Genomic DNA, 21,195 nt, shown 5'->3' with positions numbered 1-21,195 from the left:
TTATTTAACTTTTTATTATGGTGCATGAATTAAAAAAATATTATTACTATTATAAGTTTTGGCTATTAATTAAAATAAAAAGCATACACAGTTACAGTTACACAGAGAGAGCACAAAACCCCATGACACTATTCACTTGATTCCTTAGTGGCATTATCACCTAACCTTGATTGATCTCATATGCTACAATTTACAACCACAGTTAAACCAAACCGCTTCACAGTATAAAATCACATCTCACACCTCTCTCTCTTCCCAAACTCATGTTCTTCTCTCCACTTCCTTTGACCACTGTCAAACAACACACTCACTCACTCTCTCTTTGCTCTTCTTCGTCAAACCAAGTTACACATACCAAGTTCAGTGTATCGAGTTCATCAAAACCAAAACCAAAAAACGATATTGACTCTTCAAACAAGACACACACATATACACTAATATATATAGCAAAAGGGGTTGTTTCAGATCTCTTCCATTCAATGCCCAGAAAAAGTTACATCCCCCACTACCCTTAGATCTCTTCTTTCATGGCATTAAGCCACGAGTCACTCTAAAAATCCCATTTTTTTGCCACCCTTTCGGTTTTCTCACTTCAAAACACTGTGTTTTGTAGTTGGGGTGTGTGTTGTTGTTACTTGTTCACATGGCTGAAGTTGCTGAGCCTAAAGCATTGCCCGAGGCAGAGAAGAAGAAGGAGCAAACTTTACCCTTTTACAAGCTTTTTTCCTTTGCAGACAAGTATGACTGGATGCTAATGATTTCTGGTAGCATAGGAGCCATTGTTCATGGCTCATCCATGCCTGTTTTCTTCCTCCTCTTCGGTGAAATGGTTAATGGTTTTGGCAAGAACCAAATGGACTTGAAGAAAATGACAGAAGAAGTGTCAAAGGTTAATTTAATAAATGCCCCCACTTCGCTCGAAATTCTCAGAAAACACCAAATTTTCTCATTAGTAACATAATCTCAGATCTGGGATCTAATGTTTCTTTTTTCTAACCTTTTTTCCATGATCATCATTGCAGTATGCTCTCTATTTTGTGTACCTTGGTCTTGTTGTTTGCATATCATCCTATGCAGGTATGTTAATTACTTAATTTTCATTTTTTGTTCCTTCTAAATTTTAACTTTTCAACCTTCTTTTACTCTTTCTATCTTGGGTCCTCATTTGTGAAGAAGATCAAGCACACTTGTTGGACCATTGCTCCTAAGACTTTGTGTGTGACTCTTGTTGTTTTAGCTACTTCACATCCATCCCACGTGTTCTGTCAACAAAGACATGCTCGTGCTTTTCTTCCTTCACTTGTCAATCTCACCACTTTAGATTTTCCTGCCTAACATAATCTATCATCTTTATCATGTATTAACATTAATGATTGTTACCCATTTCTATCACCCAAATTAATAATAATTGAACCAATTCTACCATGTATCAAAATTGTTACATCAATAAAAAAAATCCAAAAATTTTTTTTGCTACACTATTTCTTAATTTTTATTTAATTATTTTGTGATGATTTTTTTGTACCAGAAATTGCATGCTGGATGTACACTGGGGAGAGGCAAGTGAGCACACTAAGAAAAAAGTACTTAGAAGCAGTGCTTAAACAAGACGTCGGTTTCTTTGACACAGATGCAAGAACAGGAGATATTGTGTTCAGTGTCTCTACGGACACCCTTCTAGTTCAAGATGCTATTAGTGAGAAGGTGCTTTGAATCTGCCTTTATTTTTCCTCTATTATGTGAAAAAACAACATCTAGAAACCATTGTCTTGTGGGTAGTTCATATCCATTAAAGTGGGACCCATATATGATCATAGAGCAAAGTGGCGCACGTTAGCATAAAGGCTTAACGTGCGCCGGAGACACAATCACACAGTTGATGTTGCAGTTTAATAAATTTTCATGGTGATGTTTGTTGGTTTAACGATTTTTGTGATTGTGGGAATGTGTAGGTGGGGAACTTCATACATTATTTATCAACTTTTCTGGCGGGTCTAGTGGTTGGTTTTGTGTCAGCATGGAGGCTAGCACTTCTAAGTGTTGCAGTGATTCCAGGCATTGCTTTTGCTGGTGGCTTGTATGCTTACACACTCACTGGCCTAACATCGAAGAGTCGTGAATCATATGCAAATGCTGGCATAATAGCTGAACAGGTGAGGTTGATTCATGGTTGGAAGTTAAAATAAACATAAACATCATGTGCATGAACATTATTGATCATGTTTCTATTTATGGAAGCAACAAATAATAAATGTTCATTTAAAAAATAGGCTTGCTAATTTAAAGTATAAGAAGAGTTCTATTTTTTATATTTATAAATTTTTTCTTAGTTAAAAAAAAAAAAACCTACCACTTTTAATTGCTCAACATTGGTGTTAATGGCTGATGTTAACTTTTTTCTTTAAACAATGTTGGGTTGAGTTGAGTTGGTTCTGTGTTTGTTCTATATTTTTTTCTACTTTTTTAAAACCTTTTTTATATGCTTCTGGGTGGAGAAAAGCTTTTGATCCTCCTACTTTTGAGTACAGGGAACGCATGCTCTACTTCCATATGAATTTGCGCCTTGTTTTAAGTCCAGTGATTGTTTAACCTATTAAATGATGTCTTGTCGTGTGGTGCACTCATGAAGGTTCCTAGCTTTTCTTTTTCATGAGTAAAATAATCAAAAAGCATGGTCATGATGATGATGATGGTGTAGTGTGTTGCTATAGTGCCAACTATAGTCCTTGCTTACAATTAAGTACATGAAAGGAAATTTAAACTTTGCCTGAAATTGCTTCCTCTTTTCATTGCTAAGATCTTGTCCTTTGCATAATCATTGGCTCCATAAAAAAAATGTGACATTAGTGTATGGACTAGTTAATCTTAATTATGTGCAATTTGTACAGGCCATTGCTCAAGTTCGAACTGTTTACTCTTATGTCGGTGAGAGCAAGGCTTTGAATTCTTATTCTGATGCAATACAAAACACATTGAAGCTTGGATACAAGGCAGGAATGGCTAAAGGTTTGGGCTTAGGTTGCACATATGGTATTGCTTGCATGTCTTGGGCACTTGTTTTCTGGTATGCTGGAGTTTTTATTAGGAATGGACAAACTGATGGAGGCAAGGCATTCACAGCTATTTTCTCTGCCATTGTTGGTGGCATGTGAGAGCCTAATTTGAAAACTTTTTGATGATTCTGTGTTAATGACATCGTGCCATCCTTTTGATCTTGACATGTTTGTTTGCTTCAACAGGAGTTTGGGTCAGTCGTTTTCAAATTTAGGCGCTTTTAGCAAAGGCAAAGCGGCTGGATACAAATTGATGGAAATCATCAAGCAGAAACCTACCATAGTGGAAGATCCTTTGGAGGGCAAGTGCTTGTCAGAGGTTAATGGCAACATTGAATTTAAAGATGTCACCTTCAGCTATCCATCAAGGCCGGACGTGATTATCTTCCGGAATTTCTCGATCTTTTTCTCTGCTGGAAAAACTGTTGCGGTTGTTGGTGGTAGTGGATCTGGAAAGAGCACCGTTGTTTCCTTGATAGAAAGGTTCTATGATCCAAATGAAGGTGACTAAACACCCTTTGCTCTTCTGATGGAGTAAATTTTTAGTACTCTTGTAGGCACCTAGTATACCTAGGCTACTCCTAATTTGAAAGTTTTCCCTTATTTTTATCTGGAAAATAAACAAATCTGGGGAAAAAAAACCATATGGAAGGCTGAAAAACTTTTCCTTGTGAAGATAGCTAGTTTTGATTCTTGAATGAGCAACTATGCTGATCATTTTGAAATGGCCAAGCAGGTCAGGTTCTGCTTGATAATGTGGACATTAAGACCCTAAAGCTAACATGGTTACGCGATCAAATTGGGTTGGTGAATCAAGAACCTGCACTCTTTGCAACTACCATTCTTGAGAATATACTCTATGGAAAATCTGATGCAACAATGGCTGAAGTGGAAGCTGCTGCTTCTGCTGCAAATGCTCATAGTTTTATCACCTTGCTTCCTAATGGCTATAACACTCAGGTGGGTAATACTAATGCTACCATTCTTCAAGCATAACTAAATTGTACCATTTTTTTGGCTTCTAATTGATCATTTAGTACTAATCAAGGGTGTGTAAATCAATGTGCTATGTTTCTATCAGGTAGGAGAGCGAGGAGTTCAATTATCTGGTGGCCAAAAGCAGAGAATTGCAATTGCCAGAGCTATGTTGAAGAACCCAAAGATCCTTCTTTTGGATGAAGCAACTAGTGCTCTTGATGCAGGGTCCGAAAGCATTGTTCAAGAGGCACTAGACAGGCTCATGGTTGGAAGAACAACGGTAGTTGTTGCTCATCGGTTATCAACGATAAGGAATGTTGATACGATTGCAGTGATACAACAAGGACAAGTTGTTGAGACAGGAACTCATGAAGAACTCATTGCCAAGGCCGGAACCTATGCTTCGCTAATTCGGTTCCAAGAAATGGTTGGAAATAGAGATTTCTCCAACCCATCAACTCGCCGGACACGCTCGTCACGGTTGAGCCATTCATTGTCAACTAAATCCTTAAGCCTTCGGTCCGGAAGCTTGAGGAACTTGAGCTACCAGTACAGCACTGGAGCTGATGGCCGCATTGAGATGATATCAAATGCTGAAACAGATAAGAAGAACCCTGCCCCTGATGGATATTTCTTTAGGTTACTCAAGTTGAATGCTCCTGAATGGCCTTACTCAATCATGGGAGCCGTTGGTTCTGTTCTTTCTGGATTCATTGGCCCAACCTTTGCTATTGTTATGAGCAACATGATTGAGGTCTTTTACTTTAAAAATTATGCATCCATGGAGAGGAAGACTAAGGAGTATGTCTTCATATACATCGGTGCTGGTCTTTATGCAGTTGGTGCATATTTGATACAACATTACTTTTTTAGTATCATGGGAGAAAACCTCACCACAAGGGTTAGAAGAATGATGCTTGCCGGTATGGTTTTTTTTATTTATATTTTTCTTTTCTGTGTTAGTGTGTGTGATTCTCTACTTTACCTTAATCTTACATTCTCTTCCAACACTAATTTCAAAATAATGCTCAAGGGCATGTTTGAAAAAAATAAAAAATAAAAAATAAATATATATATATATATATATATATATATATATTTTAAATGGTAGCTTGTTTTTTAAAAATTGTCTCAAGAAATTGGCAAAAAATAAAAAATTCTTCAAAATAAGTTGAACCAAATATTGTGTTTTTACGTTGGATCTATGTTTAGCAGTTTTTTAATGTGTTTTCAAATACTAAGACTTGCACCTCTTTGTAAAATGATTATTTTTGGAAAATAAATTTTTCTCAATTGTTTTTTTAAATAAATTAAATGAAATAAACACTTAATTTTGGTACTTGTACTTTGGTAGCTATTTTGAGGAATGAAGTTGGATGGTTCGATGAGGAGGAGCACAACTCAAGCCTTGTTGCAGCTAGGCTTGCCACTGATGCAGCTGATGTGAAGTCTGCTATTGCTGAGAGGATATCAGTGATATTGCAGAACATGACATCTCTCCTTACTTCTTTTATAGTTGCTTTCATTGTTGAATGGAGGGTTTCCTTGCTCATCTTGGCAACCTTCCCTCTTCTTGTTCTAGCCAATTTCGCTCAGGTACAACTCCCACCCTCACCTCATTTTTCTAGTAAAAATTCACTTATATATATTTTTCATCATGTTCTTAAATTATATTATAAATTCCACACTATATTAATGTTTTTCTACTTCACAACATATTATATGTCAGAACTTAAGTAATATGTAACATATTGCTATTATGTTATAGAATTAAAAAAATGTCATTAATGTGTATATTATTATTTTTATATAGAATAATCTTATTAATATAACTTTAATTTTGTATAAAAATTGTTTAAATGAGAGTGACAATAATAATTTAAAAGTGACAACAGACACACACTCTTTCAAGTTATTTGATTTAAGAAATTTAATGGTAAGAAATTGTCATTACCTGATGATGGCATAAAAAAATGTTCATATCTTCATCCAAATATGGAGTTATTTCCATTTTAAAGAAAAAAAATGAAGTTACAAAATTGTCTTGATATTTGCATGAGTTGACCTGAGACTAGGTAGTGGTGGGGTCAGGGGGTAACACTAGATTTTAACCTCAGATTCATATCACTAGCGTTAGATCCTTCCTTACACTTGCCCTTTTAAATTGTGAGAATCTTTCCTCACTAACAAGCTGCCATTAAACGACAAAAGCTGAAACAACAAAGACCCACCCTTAGTTGAGCGCTGCACGTGCTTCCTTCCAAGTCCAGTGCATTAACTTCTGAGAAATAAACTCATAAATTGGCATATTAAAAGCTCATTAATGCCGATGAAAATTTTATTGTAATATGTGCATAGATTCCTAACCTGACCATCAACTTCTATGTCACATACACTAGAGTGGTCTTTCTGCAGTTCAAAGTTTTCTTTTTGAAATAATACTATACAATATACTATTATATTATTAATTTACTATGGCTTGTGATATCTTTGCCAACTGTCTATGGATTTATTTTTTAATTTGATTCAGTGTCAGAAAACTAAGCCCTTCATTGGTATTCATGCTAGGAAAAAAAAAATCCTTGCAGAACCTGCATCTCTTTTTTTAATTATTTTTTTGGGTTCCGGAAGAGGAAACTTTATTATATCATTTTCTTATTCATATTTTCCTACAAACCCCAAACCTTTAATTTGTCTAGGAATCTGAACTTTGTTTTTGGCTTCCCATTTCCCACCCGTGATAGTTTTCAGTCTTTTTCAGGTCCTAGACATGTGATCATATATATAAACCTGAAAACATTTAGTTAAATCAAAATAATAAATATACTTTTTTAGTTTATTTAAACAATTAAGATTTTAAAAAATGTATGGATAATTTCAAGTTTGCATTTTTAAGTACATTTTTAAAGTGAGAACTGTTTGATTATATTATATATTTTTTGACTGAGGATATATGGGTGAAGTGTGAAACATTCGTGTGTTTTTTAACCATTGGAAAATTTGACCATGCACGTGAGACCATGGGGGACTTTCTGCAGTTACATGCTTCAGCTCTGTATGGATAAATCTCAGCTGTTTAGGACATGCATGTAAATTATTCTGGAGATAGTCACATGCACTTTCTATATTGCTTTTGGGGTACAAAACTTTTTGTTCCATCACAACTCTATTCCAATCTAGTTCTTTGTTGTGGTAGATTTGGATACAAAATTAGAAATAGTTTAATTTATATAGATTAATCTATAGTCCCACTATATTATCTGTTTTTTCCCCTTAAATATTATCTATATATTCTCTATCACATACAATATATTTTATCATCGAAGTTTGAGTTCTTCTTCAATAAAATTTTAACATTAAGTTCCAACTTTTTGGGTTATGTTATTTGCTCTAACTCTGGGACTTTTCCTTTTAAACCACAATTTTTTCTAATTGTATTATACATTTATCTTATGAAAATAAAGTTGCAGAAGATATATGTTTGTTTGCATTTTTAAAAAGAGTTTTCTCTTTTTAAAATAAAAAATAAGTATATTTTTTTATATTCTATTTTCAAAAATTAAATTTCGATTCAGAATAGTTTTTATTTTCGTATCAGTTTGTGTACAAATATAAATTTTTCTTTTTTGAATTTAAGGATGAGTAAAATGGTTGTGCACAGGAATTATCCCGCACGACGTAAAAGCTAAAAAGGTGTTATGATTCTTTCTTTTGCTTTTGTGTTGATGATTCCCATGGAAAAGCATGCAAATATTTTTTAAAAAAACTTTGACAAAAGTAAATTTAAATTTTTTTACAATACTACCAAACAGGGAACGTGTCTCGTTTGCAGGAAAAGTTTCAATAATTTTTTCAACAGATATAGTAATCAGTCACTTTACACTTTCAATAAATCAATATTAAAAATTAAATTAATGCTAAGTAACATAAAATTTCTCTTATATCTGTCCCACTTAGCACTTATATTACCTTTATAATTAAACCCCTGAAAAAAGAAATCATATTTACATGCATCATTTTCAAATTAATAGTAACAATCACTTGTGAGTTTATCCTGAATGGGGTAATGTTCTACATTCTGCGCATGCTATAGGCACAGGGCAAGAAAATAGACTGATTGGTCAGACACATGTACCTTATTGTTAGTAGGTGTCCATGTAACATGAACAATCTCTCTCATGTGGGTCCCACCCTTTTAGTTCTTTTCAGTGGGTTTTGGTGGATTTATTCACCCCCCATTGAACCCTTTTACCCAAAATGAATACAGCAATTACTGAAATTACCAAAATTCCTTTGTCACGCCTTCAACTATTAAAGTTACCGTTATGCTTGCAGTTAAGGGTGTGAGTGTGACTCTTCCTTTTCATGCATTTAGTAGGCTAGAAACAAGTATCGTAGGTTCATGGTGTGAAGAATTCCCTCCAAATTATTCTTACTTAACATGAAAAAAGAAACAAAAAAGAATTGATTTTAATAATTTAAAAGTGATCAAATTTAATTAAAGATGTGAATATTTATTACCTAAAAATTGCAAAAGGTTAAAAATGTTTACCTTAAAATAAAATTACTATTTCTTATGTTTAAAATTAGTAAAAAGGGCTGATATTAATGAAACAGAAAAATTAAGGGTATATTGCCCTATGATTTATTTGTTTTCACAAGTAATTATCAAAATGATATTATTATTACTAAATTTTATCTTTTTCAAAGATTTGTATGCAGTAAAAATAGAATGAAAACAAGTCTAAGTATTTTCAGTTATGCAGTTTTGGTATTCTTGTTTATTGAACTAGGATTTATTTATAGTTATAATTTACTTCAGAAGTTAGAAAATTCCGCAAATCAAAACTCTACTTTTGTAACTTGGTTTGTAATGTTATGCTGTGGATTAAGTGCTAACAATGGATGTTACAATGTGTCTTTGGATTCTACAGCAACTATCTCTTAAAGGGTTTGCTGGAGACACAGCCAAGGCTCATGCAAAGACAAGTATGATAGCAGGCGAGGGAGTGAGCAACATCAGAACTGTTGCAGCATTCAATGCTCAAAACAAGATGTTGTCTGTCTTTTGCCATGAGCTCCGTGTCCCTCAGCATCGCAGCCTGCGTCGGAGCCAAACTTCTGGCCTCTTGTTCGGCCTCTCTCAGCTTGCCCTCTATGCCTCTGAGGCTCTCATTCTATGGTACGGTGCACACTTGGTGAGCAAAGGTGCTTCAACCTTCTCGAAGGTCATCAAGGTGTTTGTGGTCCTTGTGATCACGGCAAACTCGGTGGCAGAAACTGTGAGCCTTGCGCCAGAGATTGTCCGAGGTGGTGAAGCTGTTGGCTCAGTGTTCTCAATTCTTGACCGCTCAACAAGAATTGACCCTGATGATCCCGATGCTGAGCCGGTTGAATCGTTTCGTGGGGAGATTGAGCTTAGGCATGTTGATTTTGCTTACCCTTCTAGGCCTGATGTGATGGTGTTTAAGGATCTCAACCTTAGAATCCGTGCAGGTCAAAGCCAAGCACTTGTGGGAGCAAGCGGTTCGGGGAAGAGTTCAGTTATTGCATTGATAGAGAGGTTCTATGACCCTATTGCTGGTAAAGTGATGGTGGATGGAAAGGACATAAGGAAGTTGAATTTGAAGTCTTTGAGGCTTAAGATAGGATTGGTGCAGCAAGAGCCTGCACTATTTGCAGCAAGCATTTTTGACAACATTGCATATGGGAAAGATGGAGCAACTGAAGCTGAGGTGATTGAGGCGGCACGTGCAGCCAATGTGCATGCATTTGTGAGTAGTTTGCCTGAGGGTTACAAGACACCTGTTGGTGAGAGAGGTGTGCAACTATCAGGTGGTCAAAAGCAAAGGATTGCTATTGCAAGGGCTGTGCTAAAGGACCCCACAATTCTTCTACTTGATGAGGCTACAAGTGCACTTGATGCTGAGTCTGAGTGTGTCCTACAAGAAGCCTTGGAGAGGCTAATGAGGGGTCGCACCACAGTGCTTGTGGCTCATCGTTTGTCAACAATTAGAGGGGTTGATAGCATTGGAGTGGTTCAAGATGGGCGCATTGTAGAGCAAGGTAGCCATGCTGAACTTGTGAGCAGGCCTGAGGGAGCATATTCTAGACTCTTACAGCTACAAAATCATCACATATGAGAGAGAGAGAGAGGGATTTTTAATTTGATAAATATGACCTTGTGGGTTGATAATTAATTATGTTTGGGTCCCATTAACCTCATGCTTTGATTTTCTTTTTTTTAGATGTAGATATGTGGGATATGAGGTTTTGTACCTTGAGGACAAAGTGCTCTATTTCCAATGGGGTATCAATCTAGTATTATATTAATCACATATCAATGGTGCATAAGCATGTTATCTATCTGGTCTTCTTTAGCTTTTTCTCTACCTACCTATTACTATAATACAGCTCCATAGTGTTGCTATTGCCCTTTGCTTTTTCTCCTTGCATGTGTTTGTTAACATGATCTTTCCTCAATTAAACATAAACATCCCTTTTTCTATGGGACCCTCTAAGAGGACTAGTGGCATTGTTGGAAATCAAAGAACAATGAGAGGAGTACTTATCTCTTTCAAACAAAATGGAGACACAATCAGTTGAGGCAGATGGTATGAATTATTGTAAATGAGGGATGGGTGAAACATTTTATTTAGTGCTTAAAATCTTCACAATGACCCCACTTGATGCTGTCTAGAAGGATTTCCCTCTCCGGCCACTCATTGAACATGAAGGGAACTTTATCACACTACAATTAACTACAATTGAGAGAACCTTTTATCTCTTTCCGCTCTAAGATTTTGGGGGAATATGTATGTATGGCCCATAGACAACTTCAGCTAACCAAGGACACACCCTTTACCCTTTATCACATGGATCAGACTGACTTGTAACCTTCACTGAAAAGGATGCTACCATTCATATGTGTACTTGGTCTGCCACCAAAAGTAAATAGAGAAAGCTACAAGAGAGCTTGGCCCCTTTAAGGTCCTATAAACATTTCCAGTTCCAATGCATTGTCAGTTTGATAAGAGGAAAAGTTGTGTTTGAGGTGAGGGTGTGGTGAAGACAAATCCATGGCCATGAGCAGGAGAAATAGAGAAAATAATGTGTGAGAAAAATAGATATCAAATAGGGTGGGAACAGATTTTCAAATGACATTTGGCTGTTGGCATGATTGATGCATCGCATCAGAGTGAGCTCAATTATATATGTGCCTGCAGACTGTGTGCATTGCATGTTAAGTACTGATGAATTATGTGCTTGGTGTTTCTCCTAAAATTTTAGAGGATTGAGAAAATGGATCCTAGTTATATAATGATGCAACATATTATAGCATATTTTTATAAGATTCATGTGAATGTGTGAAAGAAGTTTGAATTCATTATTTGACTTGGATATACCAACGTATCTCACAAAAAACGAGTGAAGAACTCTTCTATGTCAGATGGCTAAGGTTTTATCATAATGTGCTATGGAAAACAATTTATACAGACATATGAGAACAATGATCTCTCATTTTTCACAAAGTGAATAGTCAAACACATTTTGATCCATCATCATCATAAGGTTCAATAAATAAATAGTGCTTGATGTAGTACTCTTAAAGTTGAGCGACATGATATATCTTTTTTTCTCTTCCTTCCAAATATTCAAACAAAATTTTAATATTTTAAAAATTAAAAAATATTTATATATTTTAATTTTTTTTATTATCTGTTGATATAAAATTAACGAATAAAATACTCTTTTATTCTATAAAGTATCGTAGAATTTACCTAAATAATATCTATCATGGTAATATTTAATTTTAATAATCTATGATAATATAATTCAAATAATCAATTAGTATTAATCCATAAACATAAATTTGAGAAAGGCTAACAGTTTAAGATAATCTTGGTTAAAGCTCTATAAAAAGTTTATGGCTAGGGATATTTCTGCAATTAGACAAAAGTTTCAACTATGTTTTCTGTCATTTGGCTAATTTCATTCGCATAAACTCAATACTTTATAATTATAGCATGGAAATGATGTGTATAAAGTGATTCTAGTAAATAAAAGAAAATGTGATATTTTTCTTTGCCTCTGGGATCAAAGAGTTGAGTGCATGTTTTGATGCACATTTAAATGTTACAGAATCAGGTCGTTTTATTGTAACATGATTCTACAAAAAGTTTTGATATTTGGCTACTTCTGAGTTAAATTAATTAAACCCTTAAACTGATGTTTAAATTATCGTGATAAATTCTAATATTGTGTTAAATAAAAATTTTATACTGAATTTCACTACAAACTTACTTTTAAAAGAATAGTATTCAAATAAAAATCATGCTATTTTAAACTCTTTATAATTAATTTACAAAATCAAGTTGATTTTGACTTGAATTTACAAATACTTATCCCAGACACATTCTGAATTGGTTGAAGTTACAAAATCAAGTTTGAGAAAAAGGATAATTAGGCTATTGGATTGCACAAAATAAACCAAATCCATGGCCCATCCAACACATAATAAAGTGATGTCTCTAAGGTCAAAATGCAATTTTTTTCATGGCAGAGCAGAAATCAATCTAGTCATGCCTGGGTTATATTCTTGAGGGTGAAGATTGAAGAATCTACCTAAGTTGGGTACTGTTGCTGAGAGTTGGGGTAAAGGTCCAGGCTGTCTTCGATGTCGTACAACTTTGTTGTCTACTTCTGTTTCCTTTTTCTGTTTTGGTGGAAATATGAACATTGTTGGTGCTTTCAAACTATCAAATTCCTTTCTTTTTAAATATTTTCTTTTTTAAACATTTCTTTCATGGTTTTAATTTTTAAGTTCACTGGGTTAGTGGATGATATTTATACTAAATTAATAAGTAAATGATTAGGTTTAACTTATTTTAAAACATAATTGCATATTTTTATTAATTTTTTAAAAGAATTTTTGATGAAAGGGGGTTATTGTTGTTTGAGGATTTTTTTTACACCTAATTACAAAAATGTCACATTATTTTTCATTTTGAAAATTTTCTCTAGAAAAGCAATAAAATGTTATTTTTGTTGTATTATATATATTAAATAAAATAAAACAATATTTTATAATTAAAAATAAAAATGCTAAAATTCAGCATCTCATAAATGATTATTTTTCTACACAAATGTTTTGGACTAAAGGGAAGTGGGTATATATGACAATAACTAACGGTTAATATATTTGCATCAAATGACCAAACTAACCATTTAAATGCAAATATCATAAGTGAATTTGATACGAAGAATATAATGCATGTGGGCATGATAGGGGGCTTAATGGTGCAACAGCACTGAAAATTTCTGAATAAGGGTGGGGTCCTCTACGTATTGAAGTTAGATTCTTGAATGGTACGTGTACAGAAACTTGTATCAGCTTTTTTGTGAGGTAGTGACTAATGAGTCTTACATTTTTGACCATTTGGTATGGTAAAGTCAGATTCTGAGAACTCCAGCTAGCTAGCCCCATGTCTTGTGGCCAGGCCACACCCATTCTTGTGCTTTGATATTGGGTATGATAATTGAAATTCTGCAATTTCAATAGTGTTCTTGATGCTTGTACATGATGCAGTGAGTGAGTGTGATACATATGATGAACATTAATAAATCACAACAAACAATTACTGTTGTGGCTAACTAATGCACTCAGTTTGGCTTATTCATTACAAGTCCAGAGAAAAGGGTCCCTTGTCAGTTCCTTGTGACATGAAGCTCTGTAATTTTTTCTGACCCTTTTGTTTCTCATCTCACTCTGACATGTTCTCATGGCCAAAGGTTATTACTCTAATCCTCTTCTGAATTTTCATGCAACGTTCTCTAGGAGACATGGTGGTACATCCCTCATTCATTTTGTTTTAGAATTTTGAAATATTCACCATGGATAAGAAAGATTAATGCTTGCTGCATGTTTTCAATCTCTAGGAAACATTTTTTTGTTTCAATGTATGCAGGATATATATTGCTGCCATGTCTACGTGCACTCATATAATTTGAGTGTCCCATAGTTTTGGGTGCACTAGAGTAAAAACAATGTTTAGAGATCTATACTCCTACTATTTTATATATCTATTTATATAAAAGTTCAAAAATTTAATATTTGTTATCTTTTTATGAATAATTTTTTTTAAATAAATAAATGAAATATTTATACTAATTGAGTATTTCAAATATAAAACAATTCTCAAATAATTTCTAAAAAATAATTGAATTTCTTAATTTATATATGTATTTTGGTCAAATAAATAGGAATGAAAATAATATTATTGTAAGTGAATGATTCTTTTAGCTTTCTTACAATAAATCGCACAGTCCTGCCGGTTTCTCGTCCTAGCTTGCTAGTGTCATTGTCATCAAGCTCCAAATTCAGATGTTTTTCAGAAAATTATTTACTATTCTCTATCATTTACCCCAATTTTGCAGAAGATATACATGTTTTACGTACTTTAATTAAGAGGTGAATAAGTGTTTTAAAATGTTAAAAAAAGTTTTGGTTAAAATTCTTTTGTCCAATGGGTAACATGAAGTGATAATGACAATTGCAGAGGGGTGGATCCAACACCCGTATCTTTGGTGCTAAGCCTAATAAATATTTGAAGACTAATGGACAAATGGCTTTCATGTTGGGAATCTAGAGAAGCTGACATTGGAATTGGCACACTGTTAACTCATGTTAATTATCTAAATAAATATGTAAAAAAGAAAAGAAGTATGTATTTATTTTCCAACTTTTTTTTTCATTATATAAATCTTATTTATGGAAAAGAAATCTTATTCAGTATATAGTCATTTAACCTTTTATGTAAATTTTCAGTTGACATGACACCCATGTGTCAAGATATATATTTTTATTCTATCAAATAAAAATCTGTACTATTTAGTGTATTTATCCTTTGATATAACCTAAGGACTTTGCTCTATTGGTAATGGATGATAATGCATTTTGAGGACAAAGAGAAAAACACGGAATCATGTCATAGGCTGCAGTAAGTATAAAAGTGAAAGTACACCTAACAAAATAGATTGAATTGTCCAAGTTTGTGTAAAGTCTTCACAGTAAAAACTCATTATATATAAAAAAGCCTAAGATCAAACCCATATTATTCAACAAATTGTGTGATCAAAATTTTTTTAAAGAGGGAGTAAGAGTGAGAGATGGAGAAAACGAGTCCATTTCTTCATTATGGCCAAACAATAATTATTTGATGAAACATTTGTGGATATGATAAGAATATGTGCATCCATAAAGAGCCACACACAAGGGAGTAAGAAACTATTGTTCAATCAATCAAGCATTGTTAAAAAGATTGTCTAATTTCGATTTGTTCTAATTTGTCTTGTTGCTGGAAAGAACAATTTGATGGTAATGTGCATGTCTCTCCGTTTACGGGTCTGTTTCAAGTCTCAACTTCTCAATTTTGATTCATCCCTATCACCTCTTTCTTATTCCCATTCTTGTTTGCTGCACTTTTTTCTTTTTACCTTTTCAATTATCCTTTACTAACTGGGACTAAAGATAGTTTATAACTTCAGATTTAATATAAAATTATTAATAGTTTTTTTCATTTTAGATCCGACCAATATGGTTACTTCAAAAGACTGGTTTTCCCTTTTTCCTGATGCATAAATTAATAGATCCAAAATAGAAAATTTCAAGGCAATAAATAATATTTTATTATTATAATTTAATATTTATTTTCTAGCATCTTTCTTTACATTTATGCATATAATTCAAAAATTGTGTGTGCTCTCTCTCACACTCATATTTACCATAAATAAATTAATTATAACAAAAATAAATGATTGTTGTTGATATGGTAGTTTATGATTAAATAATAATGTAACTTTTTTACATTATTAATGTATTTTGATTATATATATATATATATATATTTGAAAAGAATAGAAAAAGGAAGTATGTTTTTGTGAATGTTATTGATGTTTTCCTCTTTTCTTGCTTCTTTTATGGGCCATCTATTCCTTTTCTTCTTTCCGATCCAAAGATGCTGAGTTCAATTGACAAATCATAATGGTCTAAATAACTTACAAGGTGCGCTCAAATGGTTCTCTAATTCAAACCTCATATAAATTATAGGCCCTGGCCTATAAGGCCCTTGGACTGCTTTGTTCTAAAGCCCAAAGTTAGTAACCTTATTGGGCTCTTAATGGGCTACACTCCCTCCAAAAACAAAAGGAAACAGAGATTGAGCGTGGGCATAGGCTTCAAACTGTAACAAAGCTGAATCAAAGAAATATGAGTGCAATTTTTTTTTTCATACTGTCAGTGTAGAAATTTTTATACTATAAATAAAAATACATTATTGATAAAAATTTTAAATAACTATTATAAAAGAAAATAATTTTCAGTGATATAACAATCTATAATTAAATAACAGTTTAATGTGCATTTGAATTAAATTCGGATATATAACTATACATTTTTGTAGCATTCATATCATGTCTGGCTAAATTTGATTTGACGAGACAAGTGATATTTGCAATATTTCAAAGCTCAAGTTATTTCCTAATCTTTTGCAAGATGGGAAAACTTTGTCCCAAGCTTACACCACAGAACGACAACACTTGGGAAATTTGTCAAATATGTTCATCTTAAAGTACAAAAGAACATAAAACTAATGCGATTTTAAGGATTAAATAAGATGTTGAATTAGTTGTGGGGGGGAAAATGTCGAAATTAAATAGACTTGATTTGAACATGAAATGACAAATCCGAGGACAAATTAATGATCCAGCTAAGTGCTTAAAAAGAAACTCATTCTTTGGAACATTATAATAAATTCATCCTAATCTCGTTTTCATGGATGTGATATCAAAATGAAATTAAGTCTATTTTCATGAGTTTGATGTTTGGGACCTAAAGAAATCCAAATCACTCACGTGATAATGGCTTAAATAGAAAGGGTCAAGTTAGGAGTCAAATGGGGATACATACACTTAGTTGCAAAACTCCATAACTTTATCCAAACATCCAAATTAAGTGTAATTGAAAATAGAACTATCTAATCATTTTAGATTTCTCAAACCCACTCCTCCTTTAGCTAGGTTTCAAGATATACCTCACATATGTACTATTACATGTCAATGAAATTAAAAGTATAATATATAAGAAGTATAATTCAAATACCAATTAATTATACCTTTCAAATACTTTAATAATCATAAAAAGTATAATTCATCAGATACATAACACTTTCAGGTATTTTGACATACTCAAACTGAAAAATACTATTTCTATTATTTTGTTTTCAAGATAGACACTAAAATCATAAGATGTTCTATTAAGTGATACATTTAAATCATTACATTTTTTACATAAACAGCTTAACTTAAGGAGAAACTAATTTTACTTATAACCAATAATAAATAAAGCATAAAAAATATGTTAAGAAATTATTCCTAACACTCTTTTTATATTAATGTGTGATTGTTAAATTTCAAGTGATTTGTTTTTTTTTATTAGAAGTTGAATAATTTTAAATGATTCTATCTTATATGTCTATATATATATATATATATATATATATATATATATATATAATGTAATGTAATATTCCTGGTATTGTAAGCTTCAAATCAACTTCTAAAAAGCATGAATATGGCCCTTGGCACCAGAAAAACATATTGTGGCCCTCAATATCGATCACAATTATGAAATTTAAATGTTTCTTCACTGCATGGTCCAATATCATCACCTTCTTGAATTCTCTAAATCTGATATGTATCCACCAACACATTCTGGACCCGTACTTGAAAAAATTTGACACATTATAATCAAATCAAATAAAATTGGAAAAACTAACAAATGAAAAGCAATTTTAAACAATGATAGACTTTATTCATTTTTTTGTTTAAGATGAAATTTACATGTCACATGCCCTCAATTAAACATGTGTTACGTGAAGTTTATAGAATTTAAAATTTGTAAGAGTTTTAATATCAAAAATTGAGTTTAACTTATTTTTAAAAATTAACTTAAAATAATTTTTTTAAGTCTTATAAAAATATTTTAACTGTATTCTTAATTAATATAGGACACCTTAATCCTTAATTATTTCCATAACAAATCATGGACTTTCCTCGAATTTGATTTCATAGCATTAAAACTATATAAATTTACAAGATGTTAGTGCAGAATGTAGTGTTTATATTTAGTCAATCAAAGTTAACATTACTTTTCATTTAAGATAAAATTTATATATAATTTTTAAATATTTTTAGCATTATTTTTAATCAAAATTAAAACTTTATTTAAGTAATTCATATATAATAAAAATCAAAATTTTTGAAGTCAATATTAATTATAAAGATAAAAAAAATTTATATGTTGATTTTAAACGATAGTTTTTATTTTATATGAATTAGTATGTTGAAAGAAAATAAAAACAAAATAAGTAGTCAAAGGACACCGATTAATATCTATAAATATATACCCCCATATTTATGAACTGTCAAGATATTGGCCTATTACAACATTTTGGATATCACCAATTTTGGGGTCGTGAATTATTATATATTTTTATTTGGTTTATCCCATTTTATAATTTATTGTACCTTTCTTCTTTAGTTTTTGACTGGATTAATAAATAAAAGTTTCTTATCTTTGCCTTAAAAGTTCTTAATAAAACTCAAATTTAAATACGTCAGGAAATTAATCTATAATCTCAAATAAGTGGATCTGATGAATCTCTACAATATTGATCACGTTCCATGGGACCATGTGAACACCACATTTAATTGCATATACCTAATTGCATTATTGTGTATGTGGGGAAAAAGAGAAAAGCAAAAGGCCTTTCTGTTTGGAAAACATACTCAACTTGCACCTGAAATTAATTCATATTATATTGGTTAAAATTTCATTTATTTTCTTTGCATTAATTATTTGTTCTATTTTTTTTAAATTTGTCTCTCTTTCAAGCCATTGCCGGTGGTATGAGTTCTTGAAATATGTACTATCAAATGCATTTCGCACGAGTACTTGGATAGATTTTAAAGGGGCAATTAATTTATAGCATAATACCCTTTCAGCTTGTTTTTGTTATACTTTTAGGTCTCATTTTCGTAAGTTAATATTATAAGATGATGACAATATTTAATTTTAAAAAATTAATAAAAATGAGCTAAATTCAACCTATTTAGATTCGAGGAGAAAATAGTATTATAATAATCACTATCTATATATTTATAAACATGTATTATAATAATTACTATCTATATATTTATATTTTAATAAAATGTTATCTATTAAAATTTAATTTAGAATTATTTTACAGGAACTTTAAATTAAAAATTTGCTAACGAACACTGCCCTGTTTTCTGTAGAAGCTGCCACACAAATATTAGTGATATATAGTGGTCCAAATTACTTTAATCATAGTTTCTTGAAAAAGAGATGTGAGGAGGAGTATGTAGGAATGTGTAGAAAAAGAGAAAATAAGAACAAAAATCTTAAGGTGGAAAGTCATTTTCGTGCAAGCACTTTCTTCTGGGGAACAAACTTGGTATATGATATCATGATTTTATTTTATTTATTTTTGGGTAATAACTATGTCATGATTTCATGCATACACTATATATACCTTTATCCACATATACTTATAGGTTCATATCCGAACAACAGCTAGTCAAAGTTTTTCCCGGAAATCTTGTGAGAATCCAAAGGACAGAAAATTGATGCTCTTAGATAGCTAAGAAATCAGTATGATCATAATTACCCTCATATTAAAATATGGCATTTTCTGAAGAAGAAAAAAAAGGGGTTTAAGTGGTGAGGTCGAAATTGATGCAGTGATTGTGGATGATCCTAAGAAAGGAGGCACAAAACCAAAAGCAACGAATCGACGATGTACCTACCACATTACAGTTTGTTCCCTTAGATGTAGGGCACATCACTGTTTTCCCTTGCATGTACACACTGATTCTGCAATAAACCTTGGAATGCACTTAAATTCTGGTGATATATATTTATATATATATATTTATATATATATATATATATATATATATATATATATATATATATATTATGTTGTTAATGTCAACAAGTCTAGTCACGTTAGATTTCATAAGTTTAAGTTATTTGATGCAATTACTTTTAAGATTTTATTTCATATTTTTACAAGTTTAACTTACCTGTTTAAAAAGTTATTACAAGTTGAAAAATCATCTTTGAATAAGTCAATGAATCTAAGTTTATACATATATAGATAAGTGAACTTAAGTTTTTAAATGAAATAAATATATAATTTAAATTATTATTATTATTATTATTATTATTATTATTATTTATTTTCAATTAAATAAATAGTTTGAAATCAAATTTTTTTTAATTAAATAGACTTCTAAAAAGTGATCCAGGCTTAATGTACTTTTAAGTTTTTGACAAATAACTTGTCATATTTGCTCCCTTATTAATCTCTTTCAAAAAGTTTAATTTTAATATATTAAATTTTTTCACTATGTTTATCAGTTATAAATAATTCTAAAAATAATAATTATAAGAATTATGATTTTTAATTTTATAATAATCCTGTTAAAATATCGTGCGTTAATTAAAAATGTGAATAAAATAATTTTTTTTATAAGATTTAATCATATTTCTTTTAAACAAGTTTTTAAATAAGTTAGGTCTTATTTTTTAATCAATTCATGATCAGATGAAAGTGTAATTTTTTTTATAGTTAGTGTATTTTAATTAAATTAAATTTATTTTTTAAGAAGTTTTCTATAAAATTTTGAAGGTTTTTTTTTTTACCAAAAATAGTCTTGATCCTTTGCCGACATAAAACTAATAATCATTGGTTAATTGGCTTTATTAACTGCATAATCATTGACGATGTTGATGCGATTTGAAATTAATCGTTACTTTAATCACGTTGTGAGATTTTGTTGTTGGACCAGGATACTAATCACACAGTTAATTTAGTTAGTTGGTTGAAAAATTAATTTATAAACAATGCATGTGGCTTAAGGAATGTGGATCTTAATCAACTTGTCCATGAATTACATGATTCATTTGAGAATTTTTTCGCCTCAATGCTTGAAAGAAAAAGAAAATATATAGTTAACCAAAAAATGCGTAATATATTAAAAATTTTGTTAATTTCAACTCTTCGAATTGAATTTAAAC

General features: G+C 31.6%; 1 protein-coding gene across 1 annotated transcript; it reads left to right on the top strand.

The window, feature by feature from the left end:
• The first annotated feature begins 326 nt into the window (after positions 1–326).
• Positions 327–10,177, top strand: LOC113867462 (ABC transporter B family member 19). The gene is made up of 10 exons (XM_027502814.1): positions 327–889; positions 1,023–1,077; positions 1,529–1,704; positions 1,953–2,153; positions 2,889–3,148; positions 3,240–3,556; positions 3,790–4,013; positions 4,135–4,954; positions 5,386–5,627; positions 8,966–10,177. The coding sequence occupies exons 1-10, from the start codon at positions 644–646 to the stop codon at positions 10,172–10,174; spliced, it is 3,750 nt and encodes a 1,249-aa protein (XP_027358615.1). The 5' UTR covers positions 327–643; the 3' UTR covers positions 10,175–10,177.
• The last annotated feature ends 11,018 nt before the right edge of the window (positions 10,178–21,195 follow it).

The sequence above is a fragment of the Abrus precatorius genome, unplaced genomic scaffold (genome assembly GCF_003935025.1).
Source record: "Abrus precatorius isolate BTA unplaced genomic scaffold, Abrus_2018 Scaffold5, whole genome shotgun sequence".
Classification (NCBI taxonomy): Eukaryota; Viridiplantae; Streptophyta; class Magnoliopsida; order Fabales; family Fabaceae; genus Abrus; species Abrus precatorius.
This window is presented reverse-complemented; position numbering and strand designations above follow the sequence as displayed.

Bases quoted from the DNA above. Each gene is read 5' to 3' on its own strand.
- LOC113867462 (XM_027502814.1), top strand. From the start codon at position 644: ATGGCTGAAGTTGCTGAGCCTAAAGCATTGCCCGAGGCAGAGAAGAAG. The intron at 890-1,022 runs GTTAATTTAATA...TCATCATTGCAG, and splicing joins TGACAGAAGAAGTGTCAAAG to TATGCTCTCTATTTTGTGTA. The intron at 4,014-4,134 runs GTGGGTAATACT...TGTTTCTATCAG, and splicing joins CTAATGGCTATAACACTCAG to GTAGGAGAGCGAGGAGTTCA.